General features: G+C 45.4%; 1 protein-coding gene and 1 pseudogene across 1 annotated transcript in view; one reads left to right on the top strand and one right to left on the bottom strand.

Moving 5' to 3' along the window:
• Positions 1-542: 542 nt before the first annotated feature.
• SORD (sorbitol dehydrogenase) overlaps positions 543-25,220 on the top strand; it is a 35,348-nt gene continuing 10,670 nt past the window's right edge. Inside the window, exons 1-5 of the mRNA XM_008143088.3 lie at positions 543-747; positions 10,361-10,394; positions 13,683-13,847; positions 17,909-18,068; positions 24,348-24,466. Coding sequence (XP_008141310.1) covers positions 685-747; positions 10,361-10,394; positions 13,683-13,847; positions 17,909-18,068; positions 24,348-24,466 — 541 coding nt within the window. The 5' untranslated portion in view covers positions 543-684. The remainder of the gene's footprint in view (positions 748-10,360; positions 10,395-13,682; positions 13,848-17,908; positions 18,069-24,347; positions 24,467-25,220) is intronic.
• On the bottom strand, positions 3,891-4,039 carry LOC114232071 (small nucleolar RNA SNORA48; annotated as a pseudogene).

Genomic DNA, 25,220 nt, shown 5'->3' with positions numbered 1-25,220 from the left:
GGACATATGCCAGGGAGCAGGATCTCACATGCTCTCCATTTCACAGCTTCTCTACGCTGATGTACCCGTTCACTCATTCACTCCTTCTTGTGCCAGGTGCTTTGCTGGATGCTGGAGGCACCAGGCCAACATCAGTGGGGCTCCTGTTCCTCAGCCTCAGCATTCCCAGCGCTAACAATACAGACCCCACAGGCCTCTCCTCAGACCTAGACTTCGGCTATCAGCGTCTCAGTGCTGACCCCCCCCCCCCCCCAACCTGCCTCACATGGCGCATCCCCGTTCTTCTGCAGCTGAAGTTTGAGAACTCTGGTCTGGTGGCTGTTGCCGGTGCCAGCTGCTCTCAAGGCAGCAGTGACTGATTGGATGTGAGGCTGACAGGTGTGCAGCAGATGGAGGCTGCGGACCTGCTTGCTCTCCCAGAGACCTCATCCGTCCTTAGGGGCTCTAGCAAGGGGGAAGCGGGCCGGGGGGGGGGGGGGGGGGGGGGGGGGGGGGCTGGCCCCTCCCACTAGCCCCGCCCAGGCTGTCAGGGACGAGGAAGCCCCGCCCCCCGCCGGGCTCGCGCCGCCTCGCCCAAGTCCAAGCCCGGCCTCCAGCCTCCTACCCCCGACCCTCGGCCGGGCAGCCGCCAGAACCTCCAAGCGTCCTGCGGACTGCAGCTTCCACCCCGGAGGGAAGAGCGACATGGCGGCGGCCAAGACCGAGAACCTGTCTCTGGTGGTCCACGGACCCGGGGACCTGCGCCTGGTAAGGCGGGGAGGGGAGCGGGGAGCCGAGCCCGACCCTGCCCTCTGGCCTTGGTTGGAGCCCAGATGGGCCAGCTCGCCAATTCCTGCGCGGCCGGGCCCTGCTCCGCACGGGTCCCGGCCACTCAGATCCTAGTTCGTTACCATGTTGGGGGGAGGGGGAGGTAGGCGGTTGACATGTGATGCGAAGAGCCGGGTTGGTGTCGCGCGCCTCCCGGAACCGAGCCCGAGGCCGGCACGTGGCTGGAGCCCGGGAAGGTTGCGAGATGACCGCTGGGACAGCTCTGTCATTGCACTTTTCAGAAGAGATGCCAGGGAGGCTGCCTGACTTAGCGCGTGCCCTAAATTTCTCTGGGCAGAAAGGGGGGGCAGAGGGACATTTAAAAGCTGTAGAAGTCGTATTTAATCCCTCTTGCTTGGAGCTGATAAAGCCTCCTTTGCAGGATTATTATGATCAGGAGAGCGCCCAGCTCTTAACTAGGTATTCAGCTCCTTCCTGCTTTCCTCCCAGCACAGCCTGCATCCCCGGGACTCCTGGTCTTCCCTGTGCCTCTGCCAGACTCCCGGGTCTTGAAAGTCTCTATGTCTATAAAGCTCCTTTCTTCCTTACCTCCCTTAGTCCACATCTGGTTCACTTTCCAGCCTTTTCCCTTTCGGACCCTGCTCCCTGTACCTTTAAAAGCATTATGTACTAGTACATTTCTCCTCCACCCAGACCCTGCCTCTGCTCCCTGGCTCCTGAGGCCAAAGTTTAGGAGTTTAGGGAGCTGCAAAGTCAGCTTTGAGAGTGTGCCAGGGCTCCCTTGACAAAGTCCATGTCAGATGGGCTTAGGATGGCAGTGGGTAAGTGGGATGGGTGCCAGCCATCTCTTTCGCTCCCTAACACATCCTTCTCCCTCAAAGAGAACATTGGAGAGACCCAGCAGGTTACTCAGCTGGGTGCCCAGAGAGGAGGACACTGCCCCTAACCTAACTGCTCTAGGGAGATAGACAGATGCAGTAACAATACAAGTGTGAGGGCTTTGATGGAGGTCAGAGAGAGTAAAGGCCTCGCAGGGAAGGGCCTTTGGCCCAGGAAGGAGGTCCCAGAGATGGATGCTGCTTGAGCTGATTGTTGAAGGTGTTGATGTAAGAAACATCCAAAAATAACATATGCCAGGGAACAAGAAATGAGATTTTGTGCTCTCTTGAGGTTGGTCTGCTTTAGGAGAGGTCTGAAAGGGGTGGTTATATATTAGAAGAAGGGGTCTGAAAGAGTGTTTTTCAAAGGTGTGTTAACCTAGATGCATAGAAAGAATGGCCAGAGCTTACTTAAGACAAAGATAAGCCTTTTACTAAAGAAGTTCTAGCCCTGGCTAGTGTGGCTCAGTTGGTTGAGTGTAGTCCCATGCAACAAAGGGCCCCGGTTCGATTTGGGGCACATGCCCAGGTTGTGGGCTCCATCCCTGGTGGGGGTGTGCAAGAGGCAGCCTGATGTTTCTTACATCAATGTTTCTCTCTCCTTCTCTCACTAAAATCAACAAAACCATATTTAAAGAAGAAGTTATATACCTGCGGTGTGATTATTCACCATGACTTTCCCAGTTACGAATTTAAGATCACATCACCCTGTGAGGTTACTTCCCATAGAAGTCCTTTTTCATTTACAATTTCCCCTTCTGGTCATTTATCAATGACCAAACTTTTGTTCTGATAGTGTGGTCAGTCTCCCAGAGCTAGGAAGACTTGTTCCTAGGAAGCCTCAGTATCTACATTATCTTGACCACTGGGGATGGGGCAATACCATAACCATGGGATACGAGTTGGAGTGGAATTTTCCCAAAAAGGGGAAGCAGTCAGGTCTTATGGCCTTCATTGTGGAAAAAAAAAAAAAAAAAAAAAAAAAGCACTCTAGATTATTGCTATCCTCTGAACCATTATGACCCAAGGTTTGCCTTCTGTCTCATTTTTCTGTATTTGGCATCTAGTATCACATTTACATATGCCATGAAAAGAGTATTAACAGTTATTTTACACATGTTCAGTAATCATAAGCAGTGGGACTATATAGAAAAATCCAAAGAACAAGTATAGGTATTTGTATGAATAACATCATTAGCAAACAGGTAAAGACAATCAAATAATTCAGAGTTCAATGCCAATCCATTGTTATACAGGCTTAGTCGATGTCTTGGGACAGCTGCCTACCTCTGATGTCAGCAGCTCCTCATTCTGGAGGAGTCTTTGATGTCCCCCTATTAATGCCGGTGTGTGTTTCTCAGCATCTAGAAGGGGTTCAGGAATCTGGAGAAGGCGCTGTGTGTAAATTAATCAAGAGTCCAGAGACGAAACATAATTTTGCAAGGCATTTGGGGGGCCAGAGGAGCTTGGCTAAAGAAACCAAGTTCTCCCTTGTCTCAGGACCCCTTGCTTTCTATTAACACAAATTGTCCTAAGGCAAGGTAGATATACATATCAAAGGCCAGGGTTTTAGTATACAGAACCCATTGTCAGATTGGAGGAACTACCTCTGGCTGTTCAGGTGTTTGGCCAGGAAGAGGCAATAACATGTAGATTGAAATGCCTGGCAGCAAGCAATCATTTATGCATCCTTTATTATTTTTTTAAAAAATCACTTAACCTCTAGAAATATTTCATAGACATCAAAGTCAGTTATTAACATGAACTTATTTTTTGTAAAATCCAAATAAAATAAAGACATGTCTGTTTTACTTAAATCAAGTAAGTTAGGCTGACTTTTATTTACTAAGGATTAATCTCAGATCATGTGAACTTCAAAACATGAGTTAGTTTCTATATTTATGAGAATTTTAGAATACTCAATCCTCACATGCTTCACAAACTTTTTATTTTTCCCCAATATGTTTTATTTTTTATTTTTTATTTTTTAAAATATATTTTATTGATTTTTTACAGAGAGGAAGAGAGAGGGATAGAGAGTTAGAAACATCCATGAGAGAGAAACATCGATCAGCTGCCTCTTGCACACCCCCTACTGGGGATGTGCCCACAACCAAGGTACATGCCCTTGACCGGAATTGAACCTGTGACCCTTGAGTCCACAGGCCGACGCTCTATCCACTGAGCCAAACCGGTTTCGGCTGTTTTTTTTAAATTGTGGATGAAGCATTTATTTATTTGTTTAAATATGCCTCAGGCATGAAACAGCTCTGGCCACCAACACAGGTATCAAGCTAGGATGAACTAAGGACTATACATCTGCTTTGCCCCTGATTGACATAGGAGCAACACCACCAGTCAGTCAGGTGTCTCCTTGCCCACTGCCAAGGGGTCCTAATATGATTTTATTGATTTCAGAGAGAGCTAGAGGGAGAGAGATGGAAACATCAATGATGTGAGAGAATCATTGATTGGATGCCTCCTAAATGCCCCCCACTGGGGATCAAGCCAGAAACCTAGACATGTTCCCTGACCAGGAATCAAACCATGACCTGGTTCATGGGTCGATGCTCAACCACTGAGCCATACTGGCCGGGTGCTTCACAAACTTTCTGAGATGGACCAATTTAATGTCAAAATGCTGTAAACATTTCTAAAGCTCCTCTTAGTTTATGTCCATATTGCATCACATATCAGTAAAAGTTCCTAGACCATACTGATTACACTTTATCTCCCTTACTCCTGATAGCCAGCTCTACCAGATTTTAGGCACAAGCATCTGGATAGGGAGAACAGGAACAACACAATCTTCTGTCCAGGGAGCTGAATACCATGGAGAGTTATCTGTAGAATTTACATATATCTCTCCAGGCTTTGATGCACGCCTGAATGTTTTATAATTAGCTGTGTGTGAAGAGAACAAGTTAAAGGGAAAATAATTGGAGGATTATAGGTTGATCTTAATTATAAAGAGCAGAGACAGTTATGTGTCAGGATCAAGTTTAAACATTAATGAATTCCATGAAGATTTGAGTTGTTATTTCTGTCTTTTGAATTTTGTCATACTATCAGCTTTCTTAACATCTGTGATTCATTGTGGTTTTATTTCTCATTCTAAATAAATAATCATTTTTGTACCTAAAAGAAAAAATAATTGTCTAGTAAGTTCATGTATGGTTATGTTCACACGTTTTGAATTAGGAGGAAATTATTTTTCAAGCTTATTTATTTATCATAGCTGAGAATTAAATAATCCTTTACCCATCCTGCCTGGATTCAGTTCTAGGTGCTGGGGAAGCTCAGAGAGGAAGGGGCCACCTTCCCAGCTAGTGAGGATAGAGAAGCCTTCTTGCAGGTTTTTGATTCATTCTGAGTTCATGGTTCATGCCTATTGGAAGCCCACCTGGATGTCCCCAAACACCACAATCCCAACACATCCAAACCTAAATCTCCCCCAATTCCCACAGGAATTAGGAAGTCATCCCAAATGCCTCTTTCCCCTCACTTCCCACCTCATGTGGGATCTTGAAGAAGGAGAGGGATCAACCAGTGGTGAAATGGTTCCTGGGAGGTAAGCAAATGAGCACAGAGTGAGTTTGAGAATTCAGGAGGCTTGGAGCACTGACGGCCTGGGCTGGAGACTGGCTGAGTGGACTTTGGGAGAGTGTCTGACCCTTCTACTTTGATCCCATTTGCCAGGACCAATGCCGAGAACAAAGCCTCTTTGCCAACTGGAAACCTTTGGATTTGCCTCCCACTCTCAAAACACCCGTTAGGCATTCTAAGGGAGGAAAATTGACGGGGCAAGAGAGCAAAAATAAGGCCTCCTGCTCTGCTTTCCCTAAGTGTGCAGGACAGCCAGCCAACTGGTTGACAGGAGACCTGGCAGGCGGGAGAAGGTGGGCTTTGAGGACCTGGGGCATGAATGACCACCTTCTTCGAGACGTGCCTGCTGTCCCTCACTCTGAGGCAGAGGGTGTGGCTTTACATCTTATTTACAATTGACAGAATGAGGCCTAAAACATTGCTGGCATCTTACCTCATATTCTTCCATATCCCAGCCTTTAAAGGAGCAGTCAAGTTCTCTAGTAGTGACATGGAAACAAGGGAAATACAGTCCAACCAGGCGTGGCTCAGTGTGCGTAGACCTATGATCCAGGACAGTGGTCGGCAAACTGCGGCTCACGAGCCACGTGCGGCTCTTTGGCCCCTTGAGTTTTTAGCAAAGGCCAGCTTAGGAGTACCCTAATTAAGTTAATAACAATGTACCTACCTATATAGTTTAAGTTTAAAAAATTTGGCTCTCAAAAGAAATTTCAATCGTACTGTTGATATTTGGCTCTGTTGACTAATGAGTTTGCCGACCACTGATCCAAGAGATCGTGGATCAATTTCTGGTCAAGGCACATGCCCTGGTTGTGGGCTCGATCCCCAGTGGGGGCCATCTCTGATCAATGATTCTTTCTCATCATTGATGTTTCTATCTCTCTTTCCCTCTCCCTCTCTGAAATCAATAAAAAAAATATATATTTTTTTAAAGGAAGAAAACAAGGGAAATACAACTTTCCTCCAAAACAATAAAATCTTTACCCTTTTAAAAGGAAAAGGACAAGGTTGTCCAGAGCTGGTTCAACCATACTGGGAGCTAATTATAGAAAAAGAACTTTGGTTTTCTTTCTTTTGTAATAAGCTATCTTATTTACTCTGAGTTGGGAACTCTCTTTTATGATTATCTTCATTAAACAGAGGATGAAATTGAGGGCACAAAGAGGTTATGTAATTACCCCGAGGTCACAGAGCTGGTGGCAGGGAGCCTGGGTTTGTACATGGACAGGCGATTCGAGGGTCTTCACTGCACCAGTCAGGTTGGCTGGAGGAGGGAAAAGGCATCTTCATCTGATTTCTTCTCATGTTGAGGCCAGTGCTACAACCCATGCAAAATACTATACTGAGGGTGTGAACTCAGATGTGCAGGTGGAGGTAGAGGAAAGAGGACCATTAAAATATATTTAGAGCCCTAACCGGTGTGGCTCAGTGGATAGAGCGTTGGTCTGCGGACTGAAGGGTCCCAGGTTCGATTCTGGTCAAAGGCATGTACCTTGGTTGCAGGCACATCCCCAGTGGGGGGAGTGCAGGAGGCAGCTGATCGATGTTTCTCTCTCATCGATGTTTCTAGCTCTCTCTCCCTCTCCCTTCCTCTCTGTAAAAAATCAATAAAAATATATTAAAAAAGATATATTTAGAAACATATTTAGGCTAATTTGAGAAAATATATTTAGGAAAGGCAAGATAACATTTAGGATGCTAAAGGCACCTGAGATGATTCCATGTTCCCACAGTATTTCCATGATTTATTCAGGTGGCAGTGGTGGTGGTGGTGGTGGCAGTGGTGGTGGTGGTGGGTGGGTGGGGGTGGGGGTGGGGTAAATGGGAAAACCTCAAGGGGATAGAAGGGAGAATATGTATGTGAACTATTTATTATTGAAAGTGAAAAAATGCTGGAAAACTGACATAACTACAATAAAGAACAGTTAGTTACTCAGCTCATCTTGTTACTATCACTCACAGATAAGAAATTGGTTTAGGAAACCTTGACTGTGCCTGATTAGGCCGTGGGAATAAGAGTGAAAGTTCCAGATATCCGAGGAGCTAAGGAACTTGGATAAATGAGAAACAGGATAAATGAAAGAATATCACCATCAAATCCTGAGAACGAAAAGGAGACTGAGTAAACAGGATTGTAGCCAACATCACCAACAAAAAGCAAGGAACCATGAACAAAAAGCAAGGTTTTGTTAGTAACCATGCTGTGATAACTTTCCAGTACACTGTGAGCTCCACAGCTGGGCTTGGGCTGATACTTACAAACTTAAGGGCTGATCTTTAGCATGGTCTTGTGCTCAGGTGGCATGTCTCCTGCTGAGAGGCGAGTCAGGAGCCGAGCTGAGTTACAAGGGTGATGAGAGTCAGCATGAAAAAGTGCATAAAAGGAAAGTTGGCTTATGGGGGAGGGTATTTAAGTTCTCCATAAAGCCCAACCGACGTGGCTCAGTGGTTGAGCATCAACCTATGAACCAGGAGGTCATGGTTTGATTCCCAGTCAGGGCACATGCCAGGGTTGCGGGCTCAATCCCCAGTGTGGGACGTGCAGGAGGCAGCCAATCAATGATTCTTTCTCATCATTGATGTTTGTATCTTCCTTCATTTCTGAAATCAAGAAAAAATATATTTAAAAAATAATAATCTCCTCATCTCCATAAAGTGTGTTCTGCTGCTAAGGAAAAACCAGGCTATTGGCACAGCGCCCCCTAGTGTCTGGGAAGGTCACTGCAGCCTTGCTCCTGTGGGAAGGTCAAAGTTGGTCTATAGTAGTAAATATTTACAGTAGTACTGTCTAGTCTAGTGACACCCAGGGCCTGCTCGGTGTGCCCAACAGTTGCTGTGAGCTGGAATCTTACCCCCCCCACTCCTCTCCACTCTCAAATGGGTGTTCAGGTCTAGCCTGGCTGGAGGCAAGCTACGAAGAGTATGCTGAGGAATTTTCTCTGTGCCTCAGAAGTTGCCTACTAGTGCCTTTAGGGGGCAGAATGGGGTGCATTTCCATGTTTGAAATAAAGGCCTGTTTTAGAAACAACTATACAGCAGTCCCTGATGTTGTATAATGTCAGGTGTGGGACCAGCAACTTCTTTGAAAAATATTTTGGTGATCGCTATCCTGAGTTGCCCATTTCTAAATGGATTCTCTACCCCCTTCTCTCCCTCCCTCCCTCCCATCTGTCTTCCTTCCTTGCAGGTGTAGCCAGTTTAAAGTATTAAGAGATGAAAAACTGCCTTGAGCCCCTCTGCCCACATCAGGCTGCTTTGGATGCAGCTCCACCATTTACTACCTTAGCGTTCCCATGGGCAGTTTGCTAAATCTCACCCTTCCCAGTCTCATCATATGGAAAATGAGATAATACCAGAAGGTACCCCATCGGCTGTTGTGAAGATTAAACGAGGTGATGCATGTACAGCATTCAGCACAGAACCTGATACAAAGCCATTGGCCAGCATTAGCGTGATCACTTCCGGCTTGGTTTCACTGGAGGCAAGGAGTTCAAATTAGCATTGAGCTCCTTCAACAGAAAGGGCTGGTAATCTGAGATGAGTGAGAACCTCGGACCTTCCGTGGAAACACTGTTACGGAGAAGAGATGTTTAACCAGTATAAGAAACCAGGTTTGGGGCAGAACACTACCTGGTTCTGAAGAGATTGCAGTCACGGTCTTTGGCATTAAGGTTATTGTCTTGTTAGCTAAATAGCCCCGTGTTGTGCATTGCTACCTATGAAGGCATCTTGGGGAAGCTTTCAGCAGGCAAGCTCTGAGTAGTGTCCCTCCCAGAGTGCTCTGTGTGTGGCCCAGCCCCGATCTCATCACCCAATAGATGGCTCCTCGCATCACCACCCCTGAAGGAGAAAAGGCATATTTCACCTTGGGGGTGCAGTGGGATGCATCGAAGCAGGCTTGGGAATCAGACACACCTGGGGTTAGCCCTGATATATCTACTCCAGCAGTATGATTTTGACCAAGTTATTGAACTTCCCAGCCTCAGGTTTCTCATCTGCAAATTAGGGGCTTTGGTGAGGACCATGTGCCATGATGTGTGTAAAACCCAGAACACTGCCTGGCACATAGTAGGTGCTGTGAACATTTCATATCCCTTCTTCCTTTTTTAGGCTGCATTCAAAGAATCCTATATAATAAAGAGCTAATATACTAACTACACAGATGGCAGAACAACCTTCCGGAACGACCAGTGGGTGTGGGGGCGGGGCCTCGGAAGCCTACCCTTGCACGAATTTCATGTGTTGGGCCTCTAGTTAATAAAAGAACCACTTGGATTTGCCCACTCGCTGTCCTTCCTCATCACCAGGAATTTCCTAGCCAGTTGACATTGAGGGAAAATAATAATAATAATAATAATAATAATAATAATAATAATAATAGCTGTATCCTAGCTGGGCAGCTCAGTTGGTTGGAGCATCGTCCCACTATGCCAAGTGTGTGGATTTGATCTCCAGTCAGGGCACATACAAGGATCAGCCAATAAATGCATAAATAAATGGGACAACAAATCAGTTTTTCTCTTTTTCCCTTCCTTTCTCTAAAATAAATAACAGCTGTGAACACTGAAATAATCAGATTGCTTTTTGAATCCATGGACAGGTCCCATGTATTCCCAGAGGACCTCTAAAACTCCACATGGGGTGTTTTGAAAGAGAGGGCCAAGTGCTGGTCTGTGCCCCGGTGTACAGGGAAAAGAGCAGCTGCACACTTCTTCAGCCCTTGGAGCTGCTAGAAACGCCCTCAAACTTTCCCTGCCCAAGTTAGCCAGACCAAACAAATAATCTGTATCTAACTGTGTTTTCAGGAGAGAGGATGTGATAAGGAATGCAAATCTAGGTGGCAGCCCAAACATCCTTTCACCTGGGGACGCACACAGCACGCTTTTCTTTGAGTCCTAGGCAAAGTGCATCGTTGAGTGATGTGAGTGCAGCGCTATTCAGTGTAGCCCCTCTGGCAGCCTCCCGGCAACAGTATGGCCTGAGCCTGCGTTAACTCTAAAAAGAAACATTTGAATGAAACTCCACTTTAATTTTTTTTTTAAATGAAAAGGTTCATAAGGTAAATTTATTATGCATGCTAAATGATTTTTCTGTTTTCTTTTCTTTAGGAGAACTATCCTATTCCTGAACCAGGCCCAAATGGTAGGTCCTTGGGATATTCAACATATTTTCTTATTTCCCCTGGGGAGACACATGGGCATTGCTCCCTCACCCTCTTATGCTACGATTTATACTTTGGCCTCTATTTAAAGCTCTGCTTTTGTTAGGCTCCACCTCCTCCACTGACCACAGCATGACTGGATACACTCCACTTGGCTGATGCAATAAAACAGACAGTGGTAGAATGAGAAGAGTTACCATATCAGACTACTGACTTGTCCCAAAGAGTTTTGGGTGTAAAACCTTATGGACCAAAAGCAGAATTGTTCTTTTGACTTTGGGATACTCTTTACCTACTATAAGCCACTATTTGGGCGGCTGAATCCAAATTTTGAAAAGGAGTGAGACTGCAGAACTTAATGTTTTGGTCAGAAAAGGGAGTATCCTGCCAGGAAGACCAGGACCTGTCCAGTGGGGATGGGAGGGACTGCATGGAACCCTGCCCCACTGCCCTAATCATCCAGGTGCCCAAAGTGGGTGTGCACACTGGGGCAGGGTTCCTCCACCTTCTTCCCACTCTATCCAGCCTCTCGCTGTGCAAGCCTGTGGCTAAGATGACACATGTTTCCTGGGAGGTGTCTACCTGGGCAAGTCATGCCACCCTGTTGACTAAGTTAGATCCCTGCTGACAGTTTTCCAATCCCTCCCATCCCTGGAGTTTCCACTTCGTGGTCTGCCAGTAAGGCTGAGAGCAAGGCGCAGGGTGTCTACAGATAGCTTATCTCACATCCAGCCCGTCAGGTCCCCTTTCTGTCCTTGATGAGTTCGGATATGCTGTCCCACCTTACCCCACAACTGGGTGAACATCAGATTGAAGGAAGCTTTCCTGGAGTTCCTAGAGCTTTGCTACTCAAACGTCAGTTGGATTATTGGTTTACAGACAAGAGCTGTTACTATCAGTATTTAGCAAGTAATGTATATTTAGGACTTATGTGTTTTCACCAAGATATCACTGTTAGAGAAGTGAAAGAGACAACTCCCTGTGTCCTGAAAAGTTGGTGTTGATTCTAGAGGTGGCCAAACAAGGGCTGCCTTTGACTCAAAGGATCCCGGGAATGCTTTTCTCCTGGAGGCAGCATTCTGCTCTCACTTTCTTGCCTCTTGCTATCCCTGAATTGGAAGGGGCAACAATGGTACATTTCAGCTAGAGTTCTAGCAAATCAGTTTTTAAAAAAATGTTTTTATTGGTTTGAGAGAGAGAGGAAGGGAGAGGGAGAGAGAGATAGAAACATGAATGATGAGAATCATTGATTGGCTGCCTCCTGCACACCCTCTACTGTGGATTGAGCCCACAATCTAGGCATGTGCCCTGATTGGGAATCAAACCGTGACCTCCTGGTTCATGGATTGATGCTCAACCACCAGCCACACCAGCTGGGCTAGCAAGTCCAATTTAACCTCTCATTACAAATTGGTAACTTAAAGAGAGGAAATGCTGAGGTAATTTTCCTTACTCAAATGACGTTTCCCTTCCTTAGATTTCAGAATTCACCCTGCCACTTCTTACTGTGTTCACCCAAACTAAAAGTGGCGGAAGTTCTACAGAGCCACACCTGGTGGGTCACCTTAGGTGGGTGGCAAGGACAGTGTAAGACACCTGGGTGCACAGCACAGCTTTGGGTCTCTTTGTTTTTCTCAGGGAGATACTTGTAACATGGTCATCTCAGTCAGACTAGGCCAGTAATCCCTTAGGGCTTATTTTAGCAAAGGGGCGCAGTAGCATTATTATTTTAAACTTGGAAAACGGACAACAACAATACCGCCAAATCTCACTATAGTCAAACCTGTGAAGGCTGAAATGCCAGTTGAAATATTTGAGTGGCTTAAATTAACACTGCCGCTGTTAACAAAACAACGGGCGTGAAAACATAGCTTGACAGTTCCTGAAGTGTTGCCAAGCCTAGATTCTGCCAGCCTCCCTTTCGTGAGAGGCCCAGTCTATTAATTGTCTAGTAACAGTTATTTCCTAGAAAACAGTTTTTTCTCTTATATGATTAATGAATGTCTTCCTCCTAATAATATCTTCTTTATGCAGTGTATTGGCGTTCTCCAGAGAAACTGAACTTAGAGATTTGTTATATAGATTTATTATACATGTATACAGAGGGCGGGGGGAAGATCTATTGTAAAGAATTGGCTCACATGATTATTGGGGCTGGCAAATCTGAAGTTTGTAGGGCTGACCAGCAATCTGGAAATTCAGGTAACATGTCACAGTCTTGAGCTTCAGAAAACCTCAATCTTGTCTTTTAAGGACTTCAACTGATTGAATGAGACATATCCACATTATGAAGAGTAGTCTGCTTTATGCAAAGTAATGATTTGAGTATTTGTTTTTTAAAGTTGAGATCTAATTGATATACAACATTATGTTAGTTTTGGATGTTCAACATAATGATTCAGTATTTGTATCTATTGTGAAGTGATCACCACAATGTCTAGTTAACATTCATCACCTCATGTAGTTGCAGTTTTTTCTTGTGATGAAAACTTTCACGATTTACTCTCTTGGCATCTTTCAGATAACACTGGATTATTAATTATAGTTACTATGCTGTACATTAGATCCTCATGACTTACTTCACAACTGAAAGTTTGTGCCTTTTGGCTTTCTTCACCCATTTCCTCTATCCCCACCCCCGGCCTCTGGCAACCACCAATCTGTTCTGTGTATCTGTGAGCTTGTTTTCTTTCTTTCTTTTTTGTTTTTTGTTTGTTTGTTTGTTTCTGTTTTTTAATTCTACAATATCATATTAGTGAGATCATTTGGTATTTGCCTTTTTCTGTCTGACTTACTTCACTTAGCATGATGCCCTGAAGGTCCATCCATGTTGTTTGCAAATGGCAACATGTCCTTCTTTATGGTTGAATAATATTCTGTTATGTATATGTACTACATTTTCTTTATCCATTCCATTTACTCACTGATGGACACTTAGGTTGTTTCCATATCTTAAATATTAATCACGTCTGAAAAATACCTTTACAGCAACATCTAGCGATTGGCCAAACAACTGGGCGCCATAGCCTAGCCAACTTGACACGTAGAATTAACCCTCATATGCAGTTGTTTTACTCCGGAAGCTTTCTTGTCTTGCAAGACTCAATCTGGGTTGCTGTTAAGCCTGCCTTCCTCTGTGGCCTAAATTTTGTACCTGGCCTTTGAAGCCAAGCCCTCTCCTTCATCTAGAGAATCGCCAGGGTGCCTCGGGGTGATAGAAGGGTTGTTCCCTCCCTCACTTGTTTTCTCCTTCTCCTTTTTCTTATCAGAGGTGCTGCTGAAGATGCATTCTGTTGGAATCTGCGGCTCAGATGTCCACTACTGGCAGCATGGTCGAATTGGGGATTTTATTGTGAAAAAGCCAATGGTTCTGGGTCATGAAGCCTCAGGAACAGTCGTAAAAGTGGGGTCACTGGTAAAGCACCTACAACCAGGTGAGCAAGGCCCTTCAGCTAATGGATCAATTTATTCATTCAACATCAATGTCTGTGCATGCTTTCTCAGGGCCACGCTCTCTGTTAAACACCGGGATGCAACAGTCAACAAGACAGCCTTGGTTCCAAAACACATGGACCTTAACCTTCCACAGTGGGAGACAGAGCTGGGACACACAGATAGTTACTTAATTACAATCGTGTTGAGGACAGCAGAGAAGAATACAGAGTGTAATTGGTGTGTTTTACTCAGACCCCTGGCTTGTCTGAGGAAGGGACAATTAAACCAAGCAGGCAAGTAAGAAATAAGTCAGGTACCGGGGTGGGGAAAGCGTTCCAGGCCCAGGAACCACAATATGCCTCCACATGCTAAGAACCAGGGCCTGCAAAGCAATCTTTGATTTTATTGGATGGCTAGGAAACCACCAGTGTGTTTCTAGATTTGCTTAATTCATGTTCTCAGAGGGAGGAATTCTCGGCTGTGGCAGACTATGATATGTTCCCCAACACAGTGAGATAAATCCAAGCTGTCTTGGCATAGCTAGCTATTGGCTTTAATATTCCTTTTCTGAAGAGGCCACTATATAGTCTGGAGATAATGTCAGACTACTTGGAGGAAGGAGGAGGTTGGTAGGAGGTGCCGTCCTATGTTAGTTAGAAAGCTCCCTGAGCCCAGTTACATGGGGAGAGATAGACTGACTCTGAAGAAGCTAGACGTGTGTCTCATTCAGGAAAGTTAAGTCAGGCCCTCCATCATCGGTGAAGTTGCGAAACCCCCTGAATTTTTTCAGGGTTCTTCCAATGTGGAAGGTTCATAGCTTGTAACAGTCACTGATTGGTTCTTACCTGTGAGACGAGGTCTCTAAATATATGTCATAACAAGAATTGTGTGTTGGGGGGAGGGGAGGTTGTCTCTAAATTTAAGTTATGACAGGTGCTTAGTCAGTGTCGACAATAGACCCAGCAGTACCAGGTGCTTTGAGGACTATAGAAAAAGGAGAAGATAAGATCCTTGGATGCTTTGATCTACTTGGGGAGACCAGACATCAGGATATATATACCAACATTTAGAGAACAAGACCATAGGGTGAAGTGGTGAGATCAGTAAAGAAAGGGCTCTAGAAGTTCAAAGAAAGGGCATTTGTCATGGACACAGGTGTGTCAAGAAGGTTCATGGAGGAGATAGGTCTTTCTTTGAGCTAGACACTTAACAACAATAGTATGAGCCCTAGCCGGTTTGGCTCAGTGGAAGAACATCGGCCTGCAGACCAAAGGGTCCCAGGTTTGATTCCTGTCAAGGGCACATACCTTGGTTGCAGGTTCCTCCCTGACCCAGGCCCTGTTTGCAGAGGGTGCAGGAGGCAACCAACTGATGTGTTTCTCTCTATCTTTCCCTCTCTCTTCCACTCTCTCTAAAAATCAATGGGAACATATCCTTGGGTGAGGATTAACAAAAACAAAAAACAAGACAAAACCACAATAATAATTATGAGAAGAAGACAGATAACATTTATTGATTTAATATTATTCTCCGTGTTAAATAATTACCCATAAAATTACTTACTTTGTTCTTTGAAACAACTCTACAAGATAGGCATTATTTTCCTCATTAACAGATGAAGACAGTGAAGCATGGTGATTGCCTAGGGCAGTCAGTGATGGGCAACCTTTTGAGCTTGGTGTGTCAAACTTCGCCAAAAAACTGAGCATAACTCGGGTAGTGTGTCACTTTGAGGAAAAAACTAACTCCAAGACTCTAGTCGCAAATGTTTCATCCTCAGGAGCAGCAAATGTTTCATCCTCGGCATGCGGCCACGTGTCATCAGAAATGGCTACGCGTGTCAGTGCTGACACGCGTGTCATAAGTTCGCCATCACTGGCCTAGGGTCATAAAGTAGTTAGTCTTAGAGCAAGGATGCCTGCCTTGGTCTTTCTGACTCTAGAAAAAGTGTTCAGAGTCACTGGGCTGCCCAGCATGTGGAGACTTGAGCAAGGTTTTATATTTGAATTTCTGAAGAGATCAGAAGCTAATATTCCAGTTAAGAGGAACAGCATAATAAAATTACAGAGGCAAGAGTTTTATATCTGTTGTTAATAAACTCTGTGCTTCTCACAGCAAAGGTTCTGTCTTGGGCAGTTAGTAGAGATGATAATTTGTACAGAAGTCCCTCTTTAAAAAGCACCATACAACTGTGAGTTGTATTATTATTGTTATTATGTAATAATAATTAGAAGACAAAACTGAATAATATAAACTCCACTTAATTATGGAAGATCTTGAATACTAAGTTGAAGAATTCATTGTCAGTGCTAGAAGCACAGTTTGGAGAAAGTTCATTGGGCAGCAGAGAAAGTAGAGGGCATAGAAGGAAGAGACATATAAGTGGTCACAGGGATTTCTGTGGGTACCGTTTTTTAGAATACAAAATTTTTACTTAATTGTTTCATTTGCTAACTTTGACTTAAAGCTCTAATCAACTAATCTAGAAAGAATAAAACCACTCATTGAACAGTTCTTGATATACCTGTTTATAAAATTTAAACATAAATATTAAAGAACCAATAAATCTAAGGCATGGAAGAATTCCTAATTTATATACAATCAGGCCATCTATCTTTTAAAAAAGTATATTATTTTATTGATTTCAGGGAAGAAGGAAGAGGAAGAGAGAGAGAGAGAGAGAGAGAGAGAGAAACATCAATGATAAGAGGGAATCATTGATCGGCTGCCTCCTGCATGTCCCCCACTGGGGATCGAGCCCAAAACCCGGGCATGTGCCCTGACTGGGAATTAAATCTCAACCTCCTGGTTCATAGGTCGATGCTCAACCACTGAACCACCCCAGCCTGGCCACCAACACTATTTTAATGAGCACTAACAACATACTTGGTCTCTACACTATTCTATGGGTACTGTTAACACAAAAGATACAAGAAATGGCCTAATGTTCACCTTTTAGTAAAAGGGGCTCTTCTCTGGCTGCTAACAACACATTGTTCAGGCTCAGGAGGGCCCTAATACCACTAGTACACCCCTTTTTGGGGTGGGAGTGGGGATTGACTGGGAAGGGACACAAAGGAATGACATTTCCAAGACGGTGGTGATGTTCTGTATCTTGACAGGGGTTCACATCACACAGGTGAATGCATCTATCAAAATTTATCTAGTGATCCACTTAACATTTGTGCATTTCATCAATATATCAAAATTTTATCTTAAAAAAGAGCCATAAACAAGTATTGAACTCTACCTAGTTAATGCTTTGCAGGCTGAAGTATTTAAGGGTGAAGTGTACTAATGTCTGCAACCTATTTTGAAATGCATCAGAAAAGATGGATAGATGGGATGGATGGACGGGTATGTGATAAAGTGAATGTTGCTCAATGTAAATTGAAGAATCTAGGTGGAAGATATCTGGGTGTTCACTGCATGCTTGCGATTTTTCCTAATAAGAGATAAGAGCAATTCTAATGCTTGGTTTCCAAGCCGACTCAGTGAGACATAAGAGTGGAAGTACGATAGAGCGGGCGGTTCACAAGCCTGAGTGTCACTCTGCTGTACCCGAGTCGGAGGCCTCTGTGGGTCGTTTGCCTTAATGCTTCTGCTAACCAGGAATCAGTTGGTTCCTAGTTATTGTCTAAACACAACCAGACCATGGCTTTTGTAAAGGCCTTGCCCCATGTTTTCAAAACAGGTCAAGGAAAAAAATGTCTGCAAACTCCACCCACTAGCTACCTCTTTTGCAGCAGTTTGAGACAGGAAGTGGAGCTGGCTTGCCTTCGAGATGGGACTGTGTTTCCCAAGCTGGGAAGTGGCTGTGGAGCTGGAGGGAAGGTTGGTCTGGTCCATGAGTTAGTACAAGGGCAAGCCAGTCCCACCTGTGGAGAAGTGGGATGGTCGTTCTCTCCCGGAGTGTGTCTGTGCTGGGTCCTGTGTTTCCTTTGGAAGCACTGACGGCCTGGGCTTGCTTAGGACACCCCGGGTATTCATCGCTGGTATCTGCCCCTGAGCCTGTGCCCCTTCACAGCACCTCTGTGCCTGCTCCTGTTTTCCCCTGCAGGTGATCGTGTTGCCATCGAGCCTGGCGCTCCCCGAGAAACCGATGAATTCTGCAAGATTGGCCGGTACAACCTGTCACCAACCATCTTCTTCTGTGCCACGCCCCCCGATGATGGGAACCTCTGCCGGTTCTATAAGCACAATGCCAGCTTCTGCTACAAGTTAGTGCCCAGCCCAGCCTTGCCGCCTGGGACCTCTCTCCCTTCATTTGTTTGGTGTTCTTTCTTCCACTTTCCTGTGGTGACTTTGTTCTTTTTAGCTCTTTATTCCAGACGTGAGGCATCTCCATGGTGGGCCTGCTCTCCTGGGCGGGTGGAGGGAGGGCAGGCTGACTAGCACTAAGACTGACTCACAGTGCTTGGTTTTAGTCTTTCAGTCTAACTTTCCCTCACCCAGAGCAGCAATAGAAAATGGTTGCTAAAGTCACTCACTCCTTTCCAGCCATCCTGGTGAGAACTTGTGGTTCACCTTCCGTTATTGGTTTCCACTGCAGCTGCAGGAGGGAGAACTTTTAACAGCAGTGGCCTTGTAAGGGGGCTTACTGAGGAGGCCTGGCAAGGAGCCGGCACATGACTTTGGGGCCCTGGATTCACTCCCTCCTAGTGAGTAACTTTGGGGAAATGACTTAACCTTCCTCTGCTTCAGTCTTATTTAATCACCAGATGATTAAATAGGACAATGCACGTAAAGTTACAATTATTATTACCATGTGCCTATGTGCTAGTAAGTGCTTTGCATGCCTTATCTTCCCTCTGCAAGGACAGTGATAAGGTGGCAGCAAATGTTCGGTTTGTTTGTTTATTTATTTTTATTCTTTTTGTTAATCCTCACTCAAGGATATTTTCCCATTGATCTTTTTTTTTTAAATTTAATAAATCTTTATTATTCAGATTATTACAATTGTTTCTCCTTTTCCCCCCCCCATACCTCCCCTCCACCCGGTTCCCACCCCACCCTCTGCCCTTACCTCCCCCACCCCGCTGTCCTCATCCATAGGTGTATGATTTTTGTCCAGTCTCTTCCTGTACCCCCCACACAGACACCCCTTTCCCCCTGAGAATTATCAATCCACTCCCATTCTATGCCCCTGATTCTATTATGCTCATCAGTTTCTTCTGTTCCTCAGATTTTTAATTCACTTGACTTTTAGATTCACTTGTTGATAGATACATATTTGTTGTTCATAATTTTTATCTTTACTTTTTTCTTTTTCCTTTTTAAAGAATACCTTTCAGCATTTCATATAATACTGCTTTGGTGTTGATGAACTCCTTTAGCTTTTTCTTATCTGTGAAGCTCTTTATCTGACCTTCAATTCTGAATGATAACTTTGCTGGGTAGAGTAATCTTGGTTATAGGTTCTTGCTATTCATCACTTTGAATATTTCTTGCCACTCCCTTCTGGCCTAAATAGTTTCTGTTGAGATAGGTGCTCCCTTGTAGGTAACTAACTGTTTTTCTCTTGCTGCTTTAATATTCTCTCTTTGTCTTTTGCCCTTGGCATTTTAATTATGATGTGTCTTGGTGTGGTCCTCTTTTGTTTGGGGTTCTGTGTGCTTCCTGGACTTGTAAATCTATTTCTTTCACCAGGTGGGGCAAGTTTTCGGTCATTATTTCTTCAAATAGGTTTTCAGCATCTTGCTCTCTCTCTTCTTCTGGCACCCCCATAATTCTGATGTTGGTACGTTTGAAGTTGTCCCAGAGGGTTCTTACACTATCTTCAACTTTCTGAATTCTCTTCACTTCTTGCTTCTCTGGAGGAGTGTCCTTTGCCTCTTTGTATTCCAAATCTTTGACTTGATTCTTGTGTTCCTCTAGTCTGCTGTTGGGTCTCTGTATATTATTTTTTATTTCAGTCAGTGTATGTTTAATTTCTAGTTGGTCCTTTTTCATATCCTCGAGGGTCTCATTAAATTTATTAGCCTTTTCCATGAAATTCTTGAAAAACCTTATAACTGTGGTTTTGAATTCTATGTCCATTCGTTTGTTCTCCATTTCTTTCGTTTGTGATCTGTTTCCTTGTCTCCTCATTTTTGCTGCTTCCCTGAATTGGTAGGGTAGCTTTGTGTACTATGTGTCCTATTGGTTCAATGGGTCAGCCTCCCAGTTACCTGAGGTGGACACTCTTGGTGCACCCCTTTGTGGACTGTGTGTACAGCCTTGTTGTAGTTAAGCCTTGGTTGTTGTTGGTGTCACTGGGAGTAATTGACCTCCAGGCCAATTGGCTCTGAGGACCCCCTGTGTCTATAACAGAAGAATTGCTGTGCTAGAGACACGTTTATGGGGCAGGACTTGTTCCAGTAGGGCTTTGGTGCTCACTGAGTCTGCCTCTTGAATGTGTCCCTTATGAGAGTGGTTGAAATCTGGTGTCATCTCACACCGACCACTAGATACACTAGTGTCTGGATCTCCAATGGGGTGCAGTTCAGCTACTGTCTGAGGCCACCCAGAAGGAGCTACAGCAAGAACTACAGTTTTCTCCTCTTTGCTTGGGCTTTGGCGGTTTTGGAGCAGTCTGACTAGAACTGCAGTTTATTTGGTTAAGCTTCCACAGAACAGGCCATTTATATGCAAAAGCTGCCGTGTGGAGCCTGGGCGGGTTTGTAGAATGTGTGGGGCGGGGTCTCAGGGTGTCACTAGGCTAGGGCGCGGCAAACGGCGATGGCTGCCATCAGCTGTCTCTGCCTTTCCGCGTTTCCAAGTCCCTGTGTCCCTCGCTCCAGTGCAGTAAACAATGAATGCTGGGCGCACCTCTGCAAAAAAGTCACTCTCACTTTCCGACCCGATGGCCGAGAGTCTAGCTTCTCCCTGTAGGTGTCTGGGTCCCCCGCGTGTCCCCAGAAACTGGATTTCAGAGTGATCGGGAGCTTGTCTCCCTTCGGGTTGAAAAAAAGCCACGCACCCAGTCACCCGCCACCAGCCCGATTCGCGTGCCTCCGTACCTCAGCTTTTCAGCGTTTGTGCTCCTTTCTCTTTCCTTCTTAGTTGTAAAACTTCCATTCATCCAGCTTTCCCGTGGTTCTGGGTGGTAGACGTTTTGTCTTTTAGTTGTAGTTCTTTTTTTTGTTTGTTTGTTTTTTTGTTTTTTGTTTTTTAGTTGTAGTTTTGAAATTGTTGTTCAAGGCGGCAGTTTAGTTGTTTACCTTTGCCGCCATCTTGGTTCCTCCTCCCATTGATCTTTTAGAGAGAGTGAAAGAGAGAGGGAAAGACAGAGAGAAACATCAATGTGAGAGAAACACATCGATTGGCTGCCTCTTGCTCTCGCCCCAACCAGGGCCCCGGGTCAGGGAGGAGCCTGCAACCAAGGAACATGCCCTTGACTGGAATCAAATTTGGGACCCTTCGGTCCATAGGCTGATGCTCTGTCCACTGAGCCAAACCAGGTAGGGCCCAATTGTGCAGTTTATTGCAAGGGTTAGCAGAGGCAGGAGGAGGCTAACAGACTTGGCACAGAGCAGAACCAGGAGTCAAGCTGTGATTCTTGAACTCCCGCCCTGTGCTCACTGCACGACCCCAACATTCAAAATGGTTTTGGGGTGAGAAGTTGTGTCTGGCTGACAGAAGCAGAGTGCTGTACCTCCTACATGGCCCCCAGCCCTTGGAGCTCTGGGGTGCTGATGTGCCACTTTCCTTCTGATTCCTCCCACCCCAGCCCGCCCCCAGCGGTGGCTCTGTCAGCCAGGATGGGGCTTGTCCGATGGAGGCCTGATGCCAATCACAAGGGCAGTCTGACAGATCTGAGTTTTCAAGTGCCCACTAGAAACCTTGAGAGGAGTCACAGGCTGGAGACCTCATGATGAGTTTAATTAAGTCAACATCCAAACCTGCTCTAGAAGAAAGCAGGTTTTGTGGGCAGAGTCCACCTTTCAGCAAGTGGTTCCAGAACCACCTTTCCTGGGCCCTTTCCAACTCAGGGTGCCAGACAAAGTTTTTGTTGAGCCAGGCAGAAGAACAAAGAGGTAAAGCTCGAAACTAACCACTAATCTCTGCCATTTACCAACAGCATGACCTTGAACAAGTTACTTAAACTTTGTAAACTCAATATCCTTGCCTGTAAAATGGAGACGATAATAGAACCAATCTGATGAAATGCATAGAATTATTGACAGGATTTAATGAGAAAGACATATCAAGTGCTCAGCATGAGTCCTGGCACAAAGGAGGTGCTCAATAAATGGTGCCATCATATGTCATAGCCATGGCCTTGAGTCCAGGGCTTAGAACAGGGTTAGCCTGGAAAGAGAGCCTTGGGCTGGGGAGGGGTGAGGGATGCTTTGCAGGGAATGCTGTGGGAGGGCGTTGTGGCCGGCAAGGGTGAGGGGAGGAAGGGGAGGGCCTCCAGGGGCTATGCAGCCCCTGCCTCTCCTCTCCTCCCAGGGTACTTTCTGGCTGTGTCCCCAGCCCATGGGCCCAAGCCCTTCTCTCTGGTTTCTCTACCAGTCTCTTTATTTTCCTACCCACCTTATTCAGTTTATCTTCCTGCTTCCTCCTTGGCTTCTTAATTATTCTTTAACCCTTTGCCTGTTCCTTGAACCCTATTGTGAAAACCACCAAATTGCCTTGTCATTCTCTGGTGTTTATAGTCATGAAAGATTAGGGCTCCCTCAACCCCCAGTGAACAAGTTTGGGGAAGGATGACCCAGTAACTCTCGCAAGGTCAGTGGCAAAGGGGCTGAGCCCCAGGACTCCGCCTGGTGCTTCTGCCTCCATGCTGCTGGCTATGCCTGCACGTGTGATGTCTCCCAGATAGCAGTCCTCTCTTAGCACCGTCCCCAGTCCCTCTTCTCCTCAGTGTTCTCATTCCAAAGGGAAGTCAGAGTGAAGGGGGGAGGAGAAGCATACAGCTCCTGACCAAAGACCACCCTCAGCTTAGCTCCAGTACAAGCTTTAGGGAAGGCCCAAATGGGAAGGGGCAGGTGTGTCTGAGGGAGTGTGGTTGGCAGTCCATGAGAGTTTGGGAATTTTCATTAATCCATTTTAAGCTTTTTTTTTTTTTTTTTTTTTTCCATATAGAGTTGATGGGGTGAGTAGAAGGGGTGATGACAGCACTCAGAGCAGGAGGGTAGATAGGAGTGGGGAAATGATGTGAGAGAAGCAGAGGGGAGGGAAGGAAAGGGTGGTGAGTGGCAGCCAGGCCGAATGCAGGCCTTGCTATTTATTCTTTGGGGATCGTGAACAATGACAGAAGGTCATGGGGATGAGCACATGGTTTGGCTGCCACTATTATTTCTTTTTGGAACTTGAGTGTTTTCTTTTTTTAAGATTTTTTTACTTATTTTTGGAGAGAGAGGAAAGGAGAGGGAGAGAAACATTGATGTGATAGTGCAACATCAATCAGCTGCCTCCTGCATACCCACTACTGGGGATTGAACCCACAACCCGACCATGTGCCCTGATCGGAAATTGAACTGGCAACTTTTCCGTGCATGGGACGATGCCCAGCCAACTGAACCACACCAGCCAGGGCTGGAACTTGAGGGGTTTGGAGTTTGTTTATTTATTTATTTATTTTTTTAACTTGAGGGTCTTTATGTGGAGTTTTTTGGGGGGCACCGAATAAATAAATACTGGAGGGTTAAGAACTAGCAGAAATTAAATATTAACTACAGAGCTGTTTGTACCAAGAGTCAGCTAATAATGGGACTGGCAGAGAATGTGGAATCAGGAGCCCTGGGTTCACACCTGGCTTTTCCACTGGCTAGCATTTTAACCTTGGGCAAGTCTCTTAATGTCATTGAGCTTCAGTTTTATCTTCTGTAAAATAAAGGTAAAAAACAAAGTCTGTCTTTCTCACCTGACAAGGTCATGGTGAGGATTAAATGAGATAATGGATGAGAAAGCTGGCTAACCTGTAAAGCCTTAGGCAAATGTTTGCTGTCATCATCAGTAGGACGGTTAAAAGGATCAAGATACCAGTGGGCTTGGAGGTGAAAACCGAGAACCCCGTGGTGAAGGAAGGTGACACAGCATTTAACCAGCTGTGTGCAGACAGGCCCTTTCCCCACCTTACCCAGGCCTGGGACAGCCAGGCAGCTGCCGCCATCCGATGTGGCTCTTCTGGAACGTGTAATGGGGAGACAATGAACAGAGTGACGCCAGCTTCTAAATCACTGTTTTTCAAAGCTGCTGATAGTTGGGATTGCTTGAGTAAAAAAATGAGATGCTGGGATGTAGCTTATGTGTATATCTGGTTTCAATTTCAAATCCTTTGAGCCTCTCACTAGTTTTGAACCTTTAGAGCAAGTTATTTAATCATCCCAGCCTCACTTTCTTTGTCTGTAAAATAGGAATAATACTACCTACTACATGTAATCTGAGGATTTACACGAGTGAATTTATATAAATTGCTTAGCACATTGCCCGGCACATAAATAAATGCTCAATAAATGATTGTCAACCCAGAGGGACTAACTGAGTGTGTTGAACGACTGATTCCCCAGGCTTCCTGACAATGTCACCTTTGAGGAAGGGGCCCTGATTGAGCCACTGTCTGTGGGGATCCATACCTGCCGGCGAGCTGGAGTCACCCTGGGGAACAAGGTCTTTGTGTGTGGAGCTGGTAAGAAACAGACGATACCCTAGTTATGAGTTCATTAAGGGAGAATGTGGGGGCACCTCTGCCCATCTCATTCCCCCTCCAAAGGATGAAATTTGAAATTGGTCCTGGGATCTTTCTGGGTAGGAAAGGATTACCATGTCCCATCCCCTCGGTGGCTAGCACTTTGCTAAATAAGTGAATATCTGCAGAAATGAAGTTATTTCCTAGGCAACAGGACCTCTTTTATTTGTTTAAAGAATGCAACCTGGGATTACATTTCAAACCTTGACAGGAAACTAGGAAAATATTTTTATTGATTTTGGAGAGGAAGGAAGAGGGAGAGAGATAGAAACATCAATGATGAGAGTCACATTGATTGGTTGCCTCCTGCATGCACCCCGACCAGGGCCAGGGATCGAGCCTGCAACCTAGGTACGTGCCGTTGACCGGAATTGAACCTGGGACCCTTTAGTCCGCAGGCCGACACTCTATTCACTGAGCCAAACCGGCTAAGGCTAGGGAAATATTTTTGATAGTAAAGGGAAGAACAACTTTGGAACTTCCAAATCATACCAGAGAAGTGGCCTTCCGGTCCTTCCAGGAATGAGGTGGGCCCTGCCCACCACCAGTGAAAGGAGTGGATCCCAGCCCCACCATGAGCCAGCACTCTGCTCGCACTGGGAAGCTGCCTTCTCTCCTCCACCCAAACAAACCCTAGCGGCCTCAGGCAGAATCATTCTAGACTTCTAACTGCGGGTGACTCAGACAGCATGCT

Source organism: Eptesicus fuscus, chromosome 5 (assembly GCF_027574615.1).
Source record: "Eptesicus fuscus isolate TK198812 chromosome 5, DD_ASM_mEF_20220401, whole genome shotgun sequence".
In the NCBI taxonomy this organism is placed as follows: Eukaryota; Metazoa; Chordata; class Mammalia; order Chiroptera; family Vespertilionidae; genus Eptesicus; species Eptesicus fuscus.
This window is presented reverse-complemented; position numbering and strand designations above follow the sequence as displayed.